General features: G+C 51.1%; 5 protein-coding genes across 5 annotated transcripts; 3 read left to right on the plus strand and 2 right to left on the minus strand.

The window, feature by feature from the left end:
- Positions 1–704: 704 nt before the first annotated feature.
- POX_d05040 (uncharacterized protein) lies at positions 705–9550 on the plus strand (the record flags this gene model as incomplete). Its single annotated transcript, XM_050113893.1, has 3 exons — positions 705–9266; positions 9328–9443; positions 9499–9550. The coding sequence occupies 3 exons, from the start codon at positions 705–707 to the stop codon at positions 9548–9550; spliced, it is 8730 nt and encodes a 2909-aa protein (XP_049968844.1).
- Positions 9551–10164: 614 nt separating this feature from the next.
- On the minus strand, positions 10165–12311 carry POX_d05041 (Glutamate--tRNA ligase; the record flags this gene model as incomplete). Its single annotated transcript, XM_050113894.1, has 7 exons — positions 10165–10747; positions 10821–10987; positions 11045–11302; positions 11353–11769; positions 11827–11864; positions 11932–12004; positions 12057–12311. 7 exons carry the CDS (start codon positions 12309–12311, stop codon positions 10165–10167), a joined length of 1791 nt encoding a protein of 596 aa, XP_049968845.1.
- A 332-nt stretch (positions 12312–12643) lies between these two features.
- POX_d05042 (DnaJ protein) lies at positions 12644–14127 on the plus strand (the record flags this gene model as incomplete). The annotated part of the gene is made up of 4 exons (XM_050113895.1): positions 12644–12689; positions 12761–12819; positions 12882–13522; positions 13578–14127. The coding sequence occupies 4 exons, from the start codon at positions 12644–12646 to the stop codon at positions 14125–14127; spliced, it is 1296 nt and encodes a 431-aa protein (XP_049968846.1).
- Positions 14128–15106: 979 nt separating this feature from the next.
- Positions 15107–16363, plus strand: POX_d05043 (uncharacterized protein; the record flags this gene model as incomplete). Its single annotated transcript, XM_050113896.1, has 1 exon — positions 15107–16363. One exon carries the CDS (start codon positions 15107–15109, stop codon positions 16361–16363), a length of 1257 nt encoding a protein of 418 aa, XP_049968847.1.
- Positions 16364–17293: 930 nt separating this feature from the next.
- Positions 17294–19784, minus strand: POX_d05044 (uncharacterized protein; the record flags this gene model as incomplete). The annotated part of the gene is made up of 4 exons (XM_050113897.1): positions 17294–19221; positions 19278–19492; positions 19557–19609; positions 19668–19784. The coding sequence occupies 4 exons, from the start codon at positions 19782–19784 to the stop codon at positions 17294–17296; spliced, it is 2313 nt and encodes a 770-aa protein (XP_049968848.1).
- Between the last annotated feature and the right edge of the window lie 360 nt (positions 19785–20144).

The raw sequence follows: 20144 nt of genomic DNA on the forward strand, positions 1-20144 counted from the left end.
AGACAATAGAACAATGAAGGCACACATCGAGAACTAAAGTACAATCACGCCAGGACCCAGATGAAGCAGGGAATCGAGACCAACTCGGGGCTCACTCGACCTCTTCCCCCTTCCTGGCCAAACACGCCCGTATCCTTAAGTGGCACCTATGACGGTGGCACCGCATCAATATTATTATTCGAAAGGGTGTAAATTGGGTGCCAAGGCCCACTGGAGTTATGGCCGGGGAGAGGATCGTGGCAGATTGGCGGTTCCGCTTCCAGTGAGTGGGTTACCTGAGTCGGTCTCCGGCACGTCCGAACCATGAGTCTGTCTTTCTCCATTTGGACTGCCGGACCTCGACCTCGAGCTCAACTGGGACTTCGATCTGGATTTGGGTTCTCGTCCTCCACAGCAGCATGATCGAGCAGAATTCTTGCCTACGCGATCGGATCCTGGTAGAAGGGTGGTGCTTATCGCTTTTCTGAATTGTCACACCACGTCCTTTTTCTGGAGGGGGGGGAGGCAATCGCGTCTCTCTGTGTCGATCGAACAATTCTTCTCAGATCAAACCCCACGAATCCAAGACTGCGGCAGGATCCGACTTGGAAGTTTCCGCTTAAGCGTCGCCGCGACAATCCCACTCAGCCACTAGCATATCGATGCTCTACGCTCTGCGGCGTGTCTTTGCTCGACAGGTCAGCCCCTGCTGATCGCACGTCGCAATGGCCATGTTCAACCCGACATCGATTCTGGTGGGCTTCTTACTGCTCTACCTACTATCCTTTCTCGTCTTTGCCATCGTTCGAATTGCGACCGGGATCTCCATTCAACGGATCGGCTACTTTTCACTCCGCCGCATCGCATACGCTCCGAGAGAGGGAATACACATTGAAATTCGAGGCCTGGGCTTCTCGCTACATCCGCCGTCTTTCGCGCAGCCAACATGGATCAGTATTCGGCTGACGGACCTCAAGGTCACTCTCAATACGGCCGCTTTGTCAAAGGCAAGATCCAACTTATCACAGGACTCGTCAAAGTCACCCGGTTCCGACAACCTCCAGGGCTTAAACAGTTCGCAGAGCACCGACGGCTTCTCGACAGACAGCGCGGGCCCTGAAGCGCCTGTTCCAAGAAGCAAAGCATGGAGGTCCTTAACACAGATCAAAGAGCGCCTGAAAAAATTACATCGGCAAATCAACTGGCTGGCCCTCGTCGACGTGACCGCAGTCAACTCAACCATTCACTTCCTGGAAGCTGGTCAAATTCAAGTGGGATCACTCGCACTATCGGTAGATACCCGCAGCAAGATGGTGGAAAGGGGGAAGCTTTTCCGTCGTAAGAAGGACATGTCTCGCGAGCAACGGCCCGCCGAATGGATCATGAATGTGCAAAACGTGCTTCTTGCTGTGGACGGCCGGGAGCCTATTGAGATTCTCGATCATGTCGGTGTGAATCTCCATGGTCTGCTCTACAAGGAAATGGATGGACTCCGGGATGCATCTATCGCGTTGAAGATTGGACGACTCCACATACCGTACGACGATCTCATGATGATGATGCGCCGAGTCAAATTGGCTCAGAATGCCTTCAAGTCGCCACCGTCGGAGGAGACTGATGATGAGATCTCCTTTGCAGACTTTGTGGAAGAACTCGAAAAGCCGGGTAGCCGCGATAATTCAATCGTTCAAACCGTTGCGGATTCGAAAGAATTTGCCAGTTCGCTACTACGTGGCATTCAGGAAATCCAGGTCGCCCTAAGCTTCTTTCGACTTTCGCTTGGTATTCAATCCCTGTCCGCAGGCCAAAAGCCTGTGTATCTCAATGTGGTATCGCATGAAATCGGCGTTGATCTCCATCGCATGGACCAAAAAAGCCCAGAGCACCGCATGTACTTCCAAAAGGATGACATCGCTCACCAAGCTCTGCTCGCAGCGATCTCAGTCTCAGTCAGTCTGGACGACGACTCGGGGGAAACCGACAATGTTCTCTACGTTCCCATGGCTACCACGACGATAAAGACCACTCTGCCCTCGAAAACCGTGAGTGCGGCTGAAGATGCAAATCTCGAGGAGCGTAACTCCAACATTCTGTTTGCGAACCTGGTGATCACATCGCCGTCGTTGGACATGCAGCCGAATCACGTCTCCCGTCTTCTCAAACTGGCAGAATCACGAGCATCTGGGCCCCGCACAAAGAAGAAAAATAACCCATCTTTGATTTCCCGACTACTCCCCAAGGCAACCATTAAGCTATCCGTTCATGAGCCAGTCATACGATTTGTGCTGCCGATACTGAATGACAAGGGCCCCTCACTTGATTACAATCTTCTCATTTCATCGATCTCGTCGGTCTCGCTCGATGTTGAGTCGTCTCACTCCTCCGATGGCGGCCAACACTATTCCCTTTCATCAATCTATCGTGTCGCGTCGCACAAATTTTATTACCAAACTCCTACTGGCGAGAAGCACAATCTGCTCACGACAGATAACCTTGAGCTCAGGTGCCATCTCAACGCAAGCCCAGAGCTGTGCGTTATCGCATCAGGATCTCTGAATGACTGCTCTGTTCACATGATCAACGGCGATGTCAACCGTGGTATTCGTGAAGTTCTGGAGCAATTCCGAGCGCATCTCCAGCCGCAAAAGAAACCACACAGGCCGTTCAACGAGCGAAGGCCCGGCTTGCTCAGGAAACTTCCCCATTGGCTCTTGCAATTCTCCTTTGAAGCCACAGGCTTTAGTCTAGAAGTTGCGGGCATCGACAACCCGGTCTCGAGGATTTCCCGCGGCGTTTCCCTGCAATTGCAGAACTGGACGGCTGAGTACAAAGCTCAGAAGACCGAGCATATTGTGGGAAGTATTGCCAGACGCCGCACTTCTAGTCATTCAATCATTGGCGACGAGTCGCCGTTCAGGTTCAACCCGACCTCTCCTCCCCGGAAGACGCATCGCGGCGCGACCGATGGCAGACGTCTCGCACTTCATGCGAGAGGATTTGACGGATTCGTCATCGAATCCGACGACTACCTTGAACCTGAGCCCTTCTTCTCTTTGCCTCGTTTTGAGATTGCCCTGAGCACTCACAGCGACCGAATGGGACCTGTTCTCCATGTCACCTCGATGTTCAAGGGCATCTACCTCCAATACTCGCTGTATCGATTCTACTGTCTGGGTGTAGCGATTTCTGTGATTCAAGATGTACTCACACCCTTGCCCAACAAGGATACGGAAACGACTTCGAGTAAGGCTAGGACCTCTGCAAGCATATCTCTACCCCTTCCGCCGACATCGCCTTCCACCCCCAAAATCGAGCTTATTACCTTCGATGTCAAGGCTACTGTGGTTCAGTTGAAGATGAGTTTACCCAACGACCCTGCCATGATGTTCCAGATCTATGGGCTTGCCGGGTCGTCACAACGTCTTTCTACGCCAAACATCAAAGCAAACCTTGTCCGCGTACATGCTGAAGCACCCAAGCTCAAGGGCATCTGGGCCAGAATTGGTAGTATGAACAATGTCAAACTTGACTTCCGCAAGATGAAGATGAAACATGGAACCGCATTCACAGAGGAGAGATCCGTTGATCTTTGGGCTGACTTCATTCGATTGGGTGTCCCTCATCACATGGTTATGCATCGCATTTTCGATAACCTGATCAACACATCGAAGGCTTTCAAACAGCTACACCATCGCTTCAAGAACCGGTGCAAGGAGTTCGTTTCTGTCCGTGAACCAGAGGAGCCGAAAAACCTGCCCAGGATTACACTTCGCAGTAAAGCCCTTTTATTTGAACTCGAGGATGACGCCTTTGAATGGAAACTGGGTCTCATCTATCGCGTTGGTCTTCTGGAGCAGTCTCAGCGCTTGGCACGGGAGGAGGCTTTTCATCTCAAAGCTCGAAAGATCAAGGAATCCGACCAACGGCGAGCGTCGTCTCGACTGAGAGCCAGGTCCAGTCATCGCACGCTGCGCAGCGAGCGAACAAGTCAAGATACTAGACGAAGCCGCAGCGCAGAGCCTCGACCGAGACAGACATCACCGAACCGAGGCCGTGCTCGCAAATTCCGATATGATACAGAAGGTGCAACATGCTTGTCATCCGATCATAACATCTCTTCCGAAATTGCTTGGAATCGACTACAACACCACAATGCCCAGGTCTGGAAAGAGAAGATTGACGCCGCACTCAAATTCCAAGGGACGTCTATCAAAGAAGTCCGGAATCTGTTCTCCGGCGCAGATGAACCCTCGGATGATGTGAAGGAAACTGAGACTATTCTCGCACTTCCCGACAGGCCGGGTTTGTTGTCAGCGTTCATCAGTGATATCAATTTGGTCATAGACAAACCAACTTTTCCAACCGCAGAATTGCCAGACTTCCTTCACCGCATCGGCAAGGGAATACCCAAGTCAATGAAATACGGATTGATGGTGCCCATGAGCTTTAATTTGGAGATGGGCGAAGCGCGGGTCAATCTCCGCGATTACCCTCTCGATCTCCTCCATGTGCCTGCTTTGCGACCTGGTCAATCACCTCGGTTACCAAGCTGGTCGTTGCGAACCAACTTTGTCATCGCAGAGGAGTTCCGTGACCAGGAATCTGCTAGACAAGTAGACGTGGAGCTTGTGCCGCCCAGCGAGCACCCTGACGGCTCCCACAGCGAGCCTTTTTACATCAAAGTCTGGCGATCTGTCACTCCCGTCAAGACTTACTCCGACCCCGTCATTCAAATTAATACTAGTCTCCCTACAAGCATCTCCTGGGGTGTATCCTACCAACCTGTCATTCAAGACATGATGAAAATCATTGAAGGTTTCACGAAGCCAGAGATCGATCTTTCAGAGCGAGTTGGATTCTGGGACAAGATCAGACTGAGCTTCCACTCTCGGATTAAGGTTTTGTGGAGCGAAGATGGTGACGTCCATTTACGTCTTAAAGGTTCTCGTGATCCCTACGTGGTGACTGGGTTTGGAAGCGGTTTTGTCATGTGTTGGCGCCGTGATGTCAAGTGGGAGATCAATACGAGCGACAACCCCATGGAATTCATGAGTGTAACAAGTGGCGAGTACGTCCTTGCCATACCTGACTACAGCTCCGAGGCCCGCTTGTCGAATGAGTCCACGCCAGATGACCTGGAAACCAGTTCTGCGACCAGCGAGCAAAAGAATGCTGCACATTTCAAGAAAGTCATTATGAAGCTCTCGGGTGATGTGAAGTGGGCAGCAGGATTGGTGTTCGAACGCAACGTGGACGCAGACTCCCGATCCTTCACTTTCAGGCCCCATTATGATGTCGTGCTCAAGAACCCCAAGTTCGTCAAACACGAAGAGCGCGCCAATTACGATGCGTTCCGTGGCTTCCGCAGTGACCATATTCATCTGTCGGTGTCAGTCATTGCACCTCAGAGTCGAGATTGGGCTGCTGAGGAGCCTAAGCCATCGACAAGTTACAACACAACCCATTTGAGTCCGCGTTTCTTCACTCACTTCTTCAATTGGTGGTCACTCTTCTCTGGCATTATGTCCCTCCCCGTTCGCCAGGGCCCATTGTTCCCGGGAATTACTAAGACGAGCAAGAAGTTCAGTCGACACCTGGCGACGGTCAAGTACAACCTTCTTCTTGCTCCTATATTCGTGGCTCATATCTACAAACACAAGGATCGTGAAGACTATTCCGAAGACGCCGTCACTGCAACTGGCCTCAAAGTACGACTTGAGTCTTTGAAGCTAGATATTCACCAGCGACGCGAACAGGTCAAAACCCAAGCTAAAGGTCGTACCAAGCAGACCAAGACGACGGCCATGCGTATCAACCAAGCTTTGATTGACTTGAAATCAGCTGATTTCCGGGCGGTATCAGCGAAGATTGAAGGTACAAATGCCGAGGACCTGGAGCTCAATCAAGACGACATCATCTCAACATTCCAGCAGCCGGTAGCAAAAGTCGACCTCTCTAGATTCACAATTCCTGATCATAATCTCGATTGGATCGACATGGATGACTTCGTCGAGCCGGATTGGATATTGCCTCAAGAGTCCAACCCGAGAACACAAATTCTGCCTCTTGCGTTCACACCACGCTTCACTTACTTCAGACAAACGGACCATGAAGATCTGGGACCCGAGGAAACTGGCTACAGCACATTTGGGCATGAACCGACCCACGATTGCGTCATGTCCGAGACAAATGATCCTCGACGGGTGCAAATTGAATTGGTCAGGAGCCGGCTTGCTACTGTTGAATCGCAGATCCATGATTACGATCGGATCATTGGAGAACATGAACTCAAGCTGATGAAGGATGTTGATGAAAATTCGACTTTGAAGGCTCAGCATGAGACTTATCTTCGCCAGGCCGAGTCTCTTGCTAGACGCCGGCGATTCCTCACATCGACTTTGGACCGTTTGGAGAGGTATTTAGCGCGAGATGAGCGGACTCCAAACCGGAGCAAGTACAGCAACAGCGCAAGTGCGAGTGAAAGGTCATCTCGAGCTGGTCCAGACGGTGAGTCCACAACTGATGGTAGAACCTCGGGGCTTGACGGAGTCTACTCGTCGGCCGCGGATGACTTTTCAAGCGACTTTAACAACCGCTTTATGATCCACAACGTTCAACTAAAGTGGAACAACTCTCTCCGGAATATTATCCTGCGCTATAGCCACCAAGTGAGCCAACGCAGAGGATTTGTCTACTACATGTCCCGACGAGCGGTGAAATTCATCCTTGATATCGTCGAGGAGCAGAACAAGAACAAGAAGAAGCAGTCCAAAGCGCGATCAAGCACTCTGAGTGAGAATGATGACGAAGAGGTGGAAGATCGAATTGAGCAGCTCCTGAATGACGCCAAACGTTACGTCAAAGTTGAGGAGACCGAGCCAAACCATCTGAACAACAATTCATCTCCAGCCTCCGACGACTCGAGCGAGAATATTGCACCAGCATTCACGCCTCAAAATAGCTACTACTTGCGGCTGATTGCCCCTCAGATTCAATTCATGAGCGAGAAGAATCGCAAGTCTGTCTTGATCGTTGCCGCGAAAGGAATGGAACTTAAGGTTGTGTCAATCATGGACAAAGAGCGAGTTTATGACGATGTGAGCGGCTTGGTTCAACGCCGCTTCTCCCTCGAGATGGATGGCGCGCAATTTTTTATTGCGACTCAAAAGAACCTCATGGCAAATCTACAATTCTACGCCGGGAACAAGTACGGAAACGCGCCTGGATCTGCATGGCCGCCATGGCTTACCCTGGAAGCGATGTTCGATTTCGAACTTAATCCGTTCGGATTCTCTCGCATCGTGCAAAAAACTTCTGCCAGCCTCCGATACGACAAATACAACAATCTTAGGTTGAAGTACAACGAAGAAGTTGCTAAAGGCCATTCGGGACCGCATCTTGGTGGTGACGAGACAAGGATGGACCAGATCAGTGTCGACTTCCCGCATTTCAGAGCGATCTGTGACTCCGCAGAATACTATTCGCTGTACATCATCGTTTTGGACCTGATACTTTATAGCGAGCCTCTTGAAAAAGTTCGCAACGAGCGACTAGAGAAAATCATGCTCACATCAGACTTCAGCGATCTTCGTGGCGCTCCAGAGGCAGTCTTCAAGCTGCAATCCCGCATCCGGCAGTTGGAGGAGATTAAAGAATACTTCCAGATTAACGCAAAATATCTGGATAAACAAGGATGGGAGGACCGATTAGCGCTCGAGCATGATCTTTCCATGTGCGAGGATGAGCTGTTCTTCTTGATGAAGGCAATTACCACTTCCCAGAGACGGGCTGACCCTAGCTTCTCGAAGGATGATGGTGTACTCAAGTGGAGCATCTCGGCCTCCGAGGTCGTCTGGCACTTGATGAAGGAAGCGTCTGCTCCTCTTGTTGAGTTTCAACTTCGAAATGCTCAGTATGAGCGCACAGACAACACGGATGGATCCAATCACAACGTTGTCGCTATTGAGCAGCTTAGCGGACTCAATCTACTCCCCGACGCGATCTATCCTCAGATCATTGCACCATACCTGGATCAGCCGAGGCCTCTCAACGACTTCATGCTGCGTGTCAAATGGCATCTCATGGAAGCTGTAGCTGGTATTCCGGTTGTTGACAACTTTGAAGTGTCTTTGTTCCCATTGAAGATCCAGTTGGAACGTGAGCTTGGACAAAAGCTCTTTGAGTATATTTTCCCAAATATGGGCTCTGGTGCTTTCGAGCACGGGGGCTTCTCACCTTTCATGATCAAGAACATGAAGCCACTGGACGCGTCTGAAGATGAAGATGACGAGCAGCAAAAGCACGACCTACAGCAGGAGTCTGCTGGTCGTAGGAGGAACAATGAAGATGAGACTGGCTCAATGGAAGGATTGTCGGATGCATCCAAGGGCCCGGGAAACATCGAGCTGAGACTGCAGCCAACTTTGACTCTCTCTGATGACGGAAGATCCAATCGCCGCTCGGCGCACCTCAAAGGATTGGGATCATCACGTCTATCACGCACCGACACAAACCATTTAGGTGTCCCTGGTCCTGGCAGGGGTCTTCCCCGCCCTGCCACATCAGGTAGTCTTGCTGTGAGTCTTTCCAAGAAGCGCTCAACCGACAGCCTTCGCATGTTGTCGAAATCACCGACAGAGAGGTCATTGTCAAGCCACAGCGCGAGCGCTGAGGAGAAGAAAAAGTTTGGCCTCAGTAAGGCTCCGCGTAACAAGTCCAAAGAGCCTGCAGATGATCTCTCTCAGATGATGTCAAGAGCGTCTAATTACATGACTTTGGCTCGTGTCAAGGTCCATGATGTGGTTCTTTGCTTGAGCTACAAAGGCAAAGGAGAGCACAATCTCGAAGATCTTCACGATTTTGTCTTCCGTCTGCCTGTCCTTGAATACAGCAATAAGACATGGTCCAACCTAGACTTGGCCTTGCGCTTGAAGAAAGACGTCATCAAGGCTCTCATCTCACATGCTCCCGCAATTCTTGGCAATAAGTTCTCACATCATCGTCCGTCCAAGCAACAAGTGAAGCGTTTCCGTGAACAAGCATCTTCGTCTCAGCTGTTACCCAGCTCTCAGAGCTTCACAAGCTTTGACCGGAGCCAGACGCCGAGCTTCACAAGTCATGACTCGAATAGTGAGTACTCAGAGTCGCCGTCACGAAAGTCCATGCAGTCAACATCTTCACCATTGGCTCGCTCTGTGTCCTGGACTTCGGAGGCTCGTGACAGCAATGGCAAAACCATAGGTGACTCGAAATCTGCGCATGAAGTTGATGTGGACTCACGATGGGAGGTTTGTCCACCTCAGTCTTATTAAGATCAAGCCCTTGAATATCTCGCTGACTTTACAATAGGAATCACGTCGCTTTGTTCATCCTCCTGTCAGACCGATGACCTCAGGTCACACTTTTACCACCATCTCTGGTGCCGGCGCTGGCGCCGGCGATAATGCAGCCGAACCGGAAGAGAAGTACGCACCCATTTGCCACAGAGTGAAACTCACAATTTCTAACGCTTTGCTGCAGTCACAAAAGAACTATCCGCAGCTTCGGTCGAAAGCTGATGAACCGCAAGTAAGCGTGTTACATCCTACGCCTGAATTCATACCGGGTTTCTACCAGGTTCCAATTCAGTCCATTAATCTCAGGCCCATCAGGCCTTACTCATTACATTTACCGAATGTGCAAAGCACTCCTCCAACATTTTTCAGCGTGCCGTTGGCCCCCACGGCCTTTTACTCGTGACCTGAGATACCATCTCCACAAAGTACTTAAGGCTCTACATCGGCGTCCGTTGGCTGATTTGATACATTAATCCCGGCTTGGTTGACCTCCCCAGGTATTCAACCTGGGGACCCTTGGCTTTTTTCATTTTACATGTTTATACATTGGGTGTTCTGTATCCTTTTCCCCCTTCCCACCCGAAGGGCAATAGACAGCGGTTGTTATTTTTACATTTTCATGTTTATAATTCCTTGCATTTTCTGTTCTCATTTAGCCAAGGCCACGCGCCGGCTTACCATTCCTGGATGGTTTTTTTTTAGCCTGTGGCTCGATTAAATGTACTTTCTTGAATATTCCTACTGCCTGAAATTGGTTGTTGAAATATGACGGGTCTGGTTCACAACATCTATTGTATCGTACATCCAGCTTATCTTCGCGCAGTTGGTGGGCTACCGGGCTCAACTAGGATTATCTCCTAGGAGCCAAGGTGCCCATCCAACTCTGGTCTTCTTGTAATTTCTTCTCGCCTGAAGCTCGCGGCACCCGTTTCCCTACCTGTGGCACCAAAGACTGGGTACGCGCCTTAGCATCTTGCATCCGACGGACTGTCTCTTCCCGCCCTAAAATAGCCATGGTCTCTGGGACACCCGGCCCAGGCGCTGAGGCGGACAATGCCCAGCGAAGGTAATGGTACAGTTCCTTCTTGAAAGTCTTGTCTGGCAAACCGACTTCCGCCCCATTGGAAGTAGTAGCAGTGGCGCTCGAGCCATCATACATGGCAATGTTTGCACGGTGTGTCTCAATATTCCAGTGAGCTGGCGGCACAAGAGTGAGAGCCGCAGCTGCCGTGTGGAGCGCTTGCATTGGAACTTGTGGTATGTCAGCTGATTCTGAGACAGCCACGGGCGTATAGGTAGGTCGTTCGATGCGAGTCGTGAAGAAAGTGGAGTTGCGTGTGGCAAAGTCCTCGGCGGTGGTGTAGGTTTTGGCGTCTGCACGCAGCAAAGGTGCAACGTATTCGGCCAGAGTCCGGCCGCGGAGGATTGAGTCACTGTGTTTTTTCAAGTCAGAGAAAGATCTTCCTCTTATCTTTTCCTCGAAACAGACGGCAGAAAATGACTCACAGCTTTTCACCAGAGTAGTCGCGTAGAACGACTGAGCATAGCCTGTTCACCATCTGCTCAAACTGAGGACCGCCGTTGGCTGCAAACCGCTGTGCATGAGCCTTTTGAAGGAACCATAGCTTCTCGAACGCGACAACAGTATTGCCGCGGGTGATTTTGAGGTTGAACTGAAATTATATCGTCAAAAAAAAGCTACAAGCTTCCAATATTGTTGTGGAGCTTACCAGCTGCTCCAGCTCTTCCAAACTGAACACATCGGATTTCTGAGTATGTGACCAGCCTAGGAGTGCTGCAAAATTGACCAAAGTCGCAGGGAAGATTCCCTGTTGATCCTTGAAAGATGAAAGATCTATGTCTGCGTTCCGCTTGCTTAGTTTCTGTCCACTTTTGTCGACGAGCAAGGGGACATGACCAAACTGCGGCGGTGTCCAATCGAAAGCCTGGTATAACGCGACATGCATTGGCGTGGAGGGCATCCACTCCTAAGGAGAATTAGTAGATGTTAGCTGGATTTGCAGCCGGCGAAGCTTACAGTTCCTCGAATGACATGAGTGATCTTCATGCAATGGTCGTCCACCACATTGGCGAGATGATATGTGGGGAATCCATCGGATTTCATGAGGATGGGGTCATCGTAGACACGATCAATCAAGTCCAACTTGCTGCTGTTGGTTTTGTTTTGGCCCGTCTTACCATATACCAGATCCTTGAACAAGGGGTATTTATCAACCCTTAATCGAATAACATGAGCCTCGGCCTTTGCTGCTCTTTCCTCTGACTCTGCGCTGGAAATATCGGCGCATTTTCTATCGTAACCAGAAGGAAGCCCTGCTTGACTGCGATGTCTTGCTAGCGTATCGAGGCGATCGGCGGAGCAGAAGCATCGATACGCATGACCCTTTGAAACCAGTTCATTGGCATGCTCTTGGTAGAGAGCGGTTCGCTCAGACTGAGCCGGCACCATTAGCAAACAAATGTCTGTGCCACAGAAATCGAGGCGACCTACCTGTCTATAAGGTCCAAACGATCCACCCACGAGAGGACCTGCGATTTCCCATTAGCCCTGAGCCACTTCCATCCCCCAGCAGGTGATGATCTAAAATGCCCTCACCCTCGTCCCAATGCAAGCCGGCCCATCGCAAATCGTCGTAAAGTCGCTGCTCCGCTCCGGGAATTGTACGTTTCTGCGCAAGTCAGAACATGTCTGTTTCCAAGACACGAAATCTAGCCACGAACCTGATCAGTGTCTTCAATGCGCAGCAGGAATTGACCACCGGTGCGCTTTGCGAGAAGATAATTGAACAGAGCGGTGCGAAGCGACCCCAGATGGAGATATCCGGTCGGAGAGGGCGCAAATCGCGTTCGTGCTGGGCCGTCGGGGAGATTAGTCTTCGACTTGCGAACGTTTGCGCTGGCGGACGAGGACAAAGCGCGACATTGAGTACACGTCCATGATCTCCGAGCAAGAAGCTCGGGACGTAGACCACGCATTGGGATCAAACGAGCCTTAGAGGGCGTTGAAAGGAATCTGAAATTGCGTGGATCGGAACAAGCTGCTTTTCTCTGCGGAGTTGCGGAGGTTCGGCAGCTCCGCGCGACTGCCCGACAAAAATTCGGTTGGCAACTCTGCCGATTCACCAGCCCAATCTCCCTCTTCTCGCTGGCACTTTCCTTCGCGCGCTCGCCCTGATCTTGCTTTCCAGACTTGCAGCGCATAATCCAGCCAGTCTCTCGGCACTTTCAGCTCATTTCAGCTTTCAGAAGTCGTGACCAGTATGTACTCTTGTTGTTTTGCGTGCCTCGAAAGACTCTCCTACTCTCGCATGCTAACCCAACTCCCAGTGGCTGATATCGAAGTTGACCTCTACGGTATGGCTCATTTCTATTGATTCACACGATCCAGATAACTGGCAATCAACGAAAGCTCACTTATGTCTCAGAGGTCCTTGAGGTCCACAGAGGAGCGACCACAGAAGAGATTCGCAAGGCCTACCGAAAGGTGAAGCTGGCCCTTACCACCATTTGATTGCGGCCGCAGAGCTGACCGTGATACTCTCTTAGTCCGCTCTTGCCAATCACCCCGACAAAGTTCCTGAAGATGAGCGCCCCGCGGCTGAGGCCAAATTCATCAATGTTCAAAAAGCCTACGAGATTCTTTCCGACGACGACAAGCGCCACCTCTATGACACACACGGCATGTCTGCCTTCAATGGCTCCGGCGAGCCCGGTATGGGTGGTGGTATGGGCGGCATGCCTCCAGGATTTGAGGAGATGTTCGCAGAGATGTTCGGTGGAGGCATGGGTGGAATGCCGGGAATGGGTGGCATGGGGGGTATGCCCGGCGGCGGCCGGTCTCGTCGAAGTCCTGACGATGAGCAAGACTACGAGGTCAGCCTGGAAGAGCTCTACAAGGGCAAGACAGTCAAATTTGCCAGCACACGAAACATTATCTGCAGTCTGTGCAAGGGCAAAGGTGGTAAGGAGAAGGCCACGGCCAAGCAGTGTTCCACATGTGACGGCGTCGGTCTTCAAGAGGTGATCACACAAATGGGCCAGTTCCTGACCAAGCAGACCCGGCCCTGTTCCGTATGTAACGGTCAAGGGTCATTCTTCAGTCCCAAGGACAAGTGCAAGAAATGCAAGGGAAAGCAGACGACTGAGGAGAAGAAGATGCTGGAAATCTATATTGCCCCCGGTTCTCGGTAAGTTGCCTCGCGCGTCCACTGAAGTTTCTTTTGTTTCTCACGCACCATGCAGGGATGGAGAGAAAATCGTCCTGGAGGGTGAAGCCGACCAAATTCCGGGCCGGGAGAACGGAGATATTGTCTTCAAACTGATGCAGGAAGAGCATGAGGTTTTCGACCGCGCTGGCTCAGACCTCCGGGCTGAGATTGACATTACCTTGGCTGAGGCATTGACTGGCTTCTCTCGTGTGGTTCTGAAGCATCTTGATGGACGAGGTATTGAGATCACGCATCCGGCAGGCAAGGTCCTGTCGACTGGCCAAGTCCTGAAGATCAGCGGCGAGGGGATGCCGATCAAGCGCAGTGATTCTCGGGGTGATCTTTATTTGGCAGTGAATGTCAAGTTCCCCGATGCGTCTTGGAAGCCCACGCCTGAGATGTTGGAGAAGCTCCGAGAGCTACTTCCCAAGCCGGACCCGGCCATCGAGGCCTCGACTGTCGACGAGGTTGATTACGACCCGAACGGCAACATGGACGAGTTCGGTGCCCGGGACGCCCATGGCGGCTCGGCTTGGGTTGATGATGAAGACGATGACGAGCCCGCGCAGTGTGCGGCTCAGTAGACCTTCAGGGAGGGTACGTACAGTCCATGCTTACTCGGCATAGAAATGGCGTCGGGAAGGGTTTTTGCATTTTTCATGTTGGCTTTTTGGCAGTACCTCGGGACCTGGACATCTCCATCACACGATCATGACAGTACAGCAGACTCGGACTTTTGAGTGTCCCTCGACATGAGACGTTTTCGGTCATCACGATTTTGTTTTTCTTGATATCCAATAGCCTGGTCAATGCAATGAACTTGGCATCCTCAGTATAACTCCTTGGAGATCATTATTTATGTGACATTATCAGAAGAACCTTGCTCCCAAACATGCTGGATACAGTTAGGACACAGTATAGCCGGCCCGTTTGACCTTTCAGATGCCTCTCTGCCTTTGTTGTCCCCCTTGCTATACTCTTTTTTTTTACTAGACCTCCCGTATTGAGCCTATCGTGCCTGTAATCCCCTAGTTTTTTCAAAAATAGGTTAACTCGCTCTGAACGACAGCTACATTAGCCGTAGACTCCAAGCAAAACAGGATGCAATAGGAACAGAGCTCTGAACCCGGCGCTACATACTTTGATTTTCAACTACAGCTAATGTATAACTTATTCGCTAGCGATCCGAATGCTTACTTGAAATATGAAGCCCGTTAGTCTCTTACAGAGGTGTTATTTGCAGTATACAATCGAAAATGCCGCCAGGTTTGAAATGATCTAGGTAGAGAAGTCCCAGTCTCCAGGGTTATCAGTTGAAGTTGACCAACCTTCAAAGTATGGACCCGTGACTAAGCTTTCGACAATCCCCGGCCAGTGGGGGCCAGTGGCCGACGCTGCAACCCAACGAATATCAGACCTTCCGTAATCTGTCTTTTCTCAACCCAGGTTGAGAATTCCAATCTCTCGGTTCGAACATTTGTCGCCGGTAGATGGATTGTTCAGCTGTGTCGTAAGAGAACATTGGACATAGATGCCGTGATTACCGGGTCTCACACATGCCGCATGTTGAGCAGACTCTCATGGTTGCGCCCTGGGCGCCTTCATCATCATAGTGTCAAACATGCCGAGTACTCGTTGTCGTCGTCTCGGCTTGAGCGCGCTGTAAGGTCAGCCCGATGTCTGCACATCAGAACATCCAAACGACCTGAGATCAGGCAAAGGAGGATTGATCTCGAGTCCAAGGTGATCCGCAATTCGCGTTCCTTTGTCGCCGAGTCGATTCCCCCTATACTCTACCCACCAACCATCTTCCTGGGACTTCTTTTCGGCCTATGGACATGGAAATGCTTTTGGATCATTGTCATGCAGAATAAGCTGCTGTATCTATCGTGGCTACCGCCGTTTTCACGATCTGATACCATCGCCGAGTACGACTCTCAGTGCAGGCCCGTCCATTGGCAAGAAACGCGAATCCGGAGTCTCGACGGCACCAAGCTTGCTGTATGTGAGGGACACATTCCAAATGGCAAGCACCAGAACGCTCTTGGGACGAACCCGTTCTCAAAGACAGTAGTCATTTGCTACTTTCAAGGAAATGGTGGCTCGACGCCGCTTCGTCTCCCATTGCTCTCGCAGATTCTCAGGAGCCTCGCGGCCAGTTCATCCCCGGATACGAAGTTCACAATTCTCGCCCTCTCATACCGCGGGTACTGGAAATCGTCCGGTCGAGCGACGCAATCTGGTATCGAACGCGATGCTCAGGCATTTTTGACCTGGGCGTCCAAGACGTACTCGCCGTCCACGGGGACGACTCCCCTCCAACTCATCCTCTGGGGTCATAGCTTGGGCTCTGCTGTTGCGAGCTCTGCTCTCCCCTCTTATCTTTCTAGCCTGGAGGATGAGAAATCGCAACAATCCAGACCTCTCGCCAAGGTGTCTGGCTTCATCATGGAGGCCCCTACCTCGAGTATCAAGGATATGCTCATCAGTCTGTACCCTCAAAGATGGCTACCTTATCGCTATCTTTGGCCGTTCTCCTGGAACACGTGGTGTAATACATCCAACTTGACTCGAATCGCGGAATGGCGAGAGGAGCATCCTGGCGCGAGAAGTGATGTTCCGCCCATTTTGATTCTATCCGCGGAGAATGACGAAGTCATCCCGCCATACGTGGCTGGTCAACTAGAACAAACAGGCCAGGAGCTGGGCCTAGAAATCTCGAAAAAAGAGGTCCGCGGAGCTATGCATACAGAAGCACCGATGAAGGAGGATGGCCGGAAGACTTTGATTCAGTTCATACTCCGAAATACATCTAAGTAATAAAATGGTTTTTTTTGCACAACCAAGTCCCGTGCCAACCCTTACAATCAACTAGAGAACAGGAGTCCATAGCACCTCCTTCGATCTCAACTGAACAGGGAGTTTGAACGAAAAGATGATATTATCAAAATGCCACTAGCAAAGGCGCGGCCTGAGGCTTTCATGTCAAAGAAGGAAACAAGCAAGAGGGAGTTCCGATGCGGCAATGACCTGTTCAAAAGGCCGTAAAATCCATCAATAGTAGAACAAGAATCGCTAGCACATTGACATAAAAGAGGGCTTGCATAAAAAATGACAAAAAGGCAAACAGAACAAGCAAAATGACATTAGACCAGCCCATAAGAAAACATTCCGTGAAAGGTGAATTAAACAAATGAGCCCGTCAGATTCCAGGTCACTGTCAGCTAGCAAATCAAGACAGGAGGGTTTTCCCTCTTCCTTTTTTTTTTTTCATCTCCCTTTCCCTCTCGCAATGCGCAGACAGTGAATAACAAGAAGCTTGGACGGACCCGATAAGCATTGACAGGAAATAGATATCGGATCGACAAAGTCGCCATAAGGAAAGTCATAATTTTGACACAATCAGAGAAAGAGAATATGTGAATCCGGAAGGACTGTTGGCTGATCATTGACAAGCAGCTTGAACATCAGCCGGGCAGAGACTGAGAGGGCAAGAGGGAAGTCAGGTCGTCGTCGTAGAATCAAGTACCATTGTCGAATCATGGAATTATCCGAGGGCCATGTGATTGCACAGATGCAGCTCACATACCAAATTTGCCGGAGTAAAAAAAAAATAGGCAGAAGAATCAAGAAGGGCTAAAAGAGATTGAAGTATGCGATAGGATAGGGGGTATCGAAAGAAGCGAGATGATGTAGATAGCTTTGTGTGTTACGAGTGGGTTTTTTTTGTTTCGAAGAGCACTCCAACCCTCAGTAAGCCTCATAGTCGTCAGTCCATCCCGGGTCGCTACCAGCAACACGAATCATTTGACCCGGATGCGGCCCATCTGGGCTCACACTGCGGATACCCTTGGACTTCTTTCCTGCCAAATCGGTGGCCTCCTCGGCTGCGAATCGCTTACCCTGTGCTGCCCGCAGCTTCGAGTAATAGACCTCGCTGGCATCGACATCGGACTCGGACCCATCGTCAAAAGTCTCCCAGTTCTCAGACCCAGAGTTCGCGGTGATGACCGTGGATGAATTGGAGATCTGGCGGAGGGCAGGCGGAGGGGGTGCCTGGGATAGATAGGGGTTGACTCGTGGATAGTTTTGGAACGACGAATTCAAAGAGGATTGGGAGGAGATAGATGACTGGGAGAATCCAGTCGATCGGTGGTTGGACATTACCGAGGCGCTCATGAAAGATCGTTGACGATCATCATACACGTCCTCGGGGCTGACAGGCCGGACAAAGGCAGAAGACATTGCGCTATTGCAACGCGGCGGATCGATGCTGTAATTGCCACGGTCCTTTGCTTCCACAGTCAATGCTCGCATTCTCGGAGGAGGCCCGCGAGGAGGCGGCATCTTGCCATTGATCGTGCTGGACGAGTAGGAGCCGGGTCCGGTGCGGCGCTCAGGGGAAGTAGTGCCATATGGTACGTTGCTCAAGGGAGCTCGTGCAGGAAGCTTGGAAGGTGATCGTGCTCCGGCACGACTGGCTGCAGAATATCCAATGGTATTGTGCTTCACAGGCACACCACTGGTCGGGGTCTTCGTGGCAGATCGGGGAGGTGGTGGTCCGCGTAGAGAACTTCCGGGGCGAGATACAGGATCACGTTTAATTGAGTTGGTAACGGACTTGGTCGTAGATGGAGGTGCAGAGGGAGTCTTGGAGCGAGGAGGTGGCTTGGAGACAACTGGAGTTAAGTTGTCGAGATAACGCTCGCCATGGACCAAGAAGGGTCGACCGAATTCATCTTCCCAGTGCTCCAGCTCCTTTCTCAACTCACTCTCAACCTTGGGCAACTCCTTTGCAATTCGCTTACGCATCTTCTCCTCGCGTAGCAGCTTGCCAGGGTCACGCTTTTCACCCTTATTTCCTCGGCCCATCAGTCGAGAGGCATCTTGACTTGACGCGGAAAGCGCCTGCTTGTCAGCTAGGATGCTGCGATGCTTTTCAATCAGCTCAAGTGTGGGCGCACGCTGCTCCTTGAGTGTCTCGAGGCGGGCGATCTCAGCCTCGTGGGCTTCGAGCAGAGCATCGCTACAGACGTCTGAGAAGGCCGGGGTGAAGTCCAGCATTTCTTCCTCTGAAAAGAAAAGGCTATCCCACAACTCTTGAAGTCGACAGCGTGCATCTTCCACGAACAAATGTAGATTTTGTCGCTTCAGCTCATTCAGACGAGCCAGTTCTTCTTCGAATTCGTTGATCGTGCGCAGTCCGCAGCCTCGGTTGGCAGAGAGGAATGCCTTGCGATCGGCCTCTTCCACTCCAAATCTCTCCCATAGGCTTTCGACATTCGTGCGGAGCTCCTTGATCTTGCGCTCGCGTCCCTTTTTCTCTTCGACCAACTTATCGCGTCTCGCAATCAAGTTGGTTAAATCGGTCTCGTGAAGTCCAAGCTGTTCTGGCGATTCCCGATAGTGCCGAACGATGTTTGAATCGGTCTGCACCTGAGGGGTTCCAAGCTCCGCCCAGAGCTTGATAATCTCCTCTGAAATTGATTGCACAAGTGTAATACGGCGGTGGTATTCCTCATACACGCGCGAGAACTCCGAATCCAGCGCGGTCACGTATGCAGGAGAAAGGTCGAAGCTGGGGGGAATAACTGCACCCGGGGTTGTCGGAGGTAATTCGATTTGTAGGAAGGTAGTTTCGAGGTGGGATGAATATGATTCGAGCGCGGCAACCAGTTCTGCAGAGAATTAGCATTAACAAACGATCAGCACACGTGCAGCCGATTAGACTCACTCTTGACCTGGTCAAATCGCTCGCGATGCAACTTTGCCATGGCGTCATTTTTTTCGCGCAAAAACGCGATGCATCGGTTCAAAGGGTATGTGACGCGAAGATCGTCGCGATTCAGTTCGTATTGTCCGTTGGCTCGCTCATCACCTAAGGAGGCCTCCATTTGCGAGATGGCGGTGATGAGACGCTGTGCTTCTTGTGTCATCTTGTCTTTCTCTCTGCAGATTGTGCGCTGTTAGTCACGGTTGCGCCGGTTAGGATTCGCTCAAAAGGGCGACTGACTCGTCAACAAGCTTGAGATGGTTATTCAGTGTTTCTGACAGGGCATTAAACAACTTTATCCATTAGCAATTGAAATTCCTCAGAGTGATAATGGGTATTGGATGTACATACTTCTGACTCGCGCGATTCACGCTCGTGAGCTGGAACCCCAATCTGGTCAAAGATGCCATGGAGCTGGTCGACGATGTTGTTGACCTGTGTGGTCAAATAGCTTGTATCGACGGCCATGGCTTCAAAAGGCCGCGATCAGCGACAGAAGTACCGTTGCTATGCAAGAGATTCCAAGGTCTTTCCAAGCTCCGATTTCAAGGTGGCCAAGTCGTTGATGGCTAGTCCAGAGAGATCGACGTTGGCAGCTCGAGGCGCAATTTGTCCGGCGCACGTCGCGAACCAAAACATAAAAAAAAATAACAAACGAAGGTGATGAAAGTGGTCTGTTTAGTTAGAAGACAGGTGCCGGTCGGGGAACGCGGAGCCCGGGGGTCGTGTTTATGGGGGGGAAGGACGAGCGCACAGGCTGGATCGCAAACAGGATCAATCTTTGGCAGCCCTGATTGTTTGGAGCAGACGGTCTCCAAGGGCAACGAC

The sequence above is a fragment of the Penicillium oxalicum genome, chromosome IV (genome assembly GCF_001723175.1).
Source record: "Penicillium oxalicum strain HP7-1 chromosome IV, whole genome shotgun sequence".
Taxonomy (NCBI): domain Eukaryota; kingdom Fungi; phylum Ascomycota; class Eurotiomycetes; order Eurotiales; family Aspergillaceae; genus Penicillium; species Penicillium oxalicum.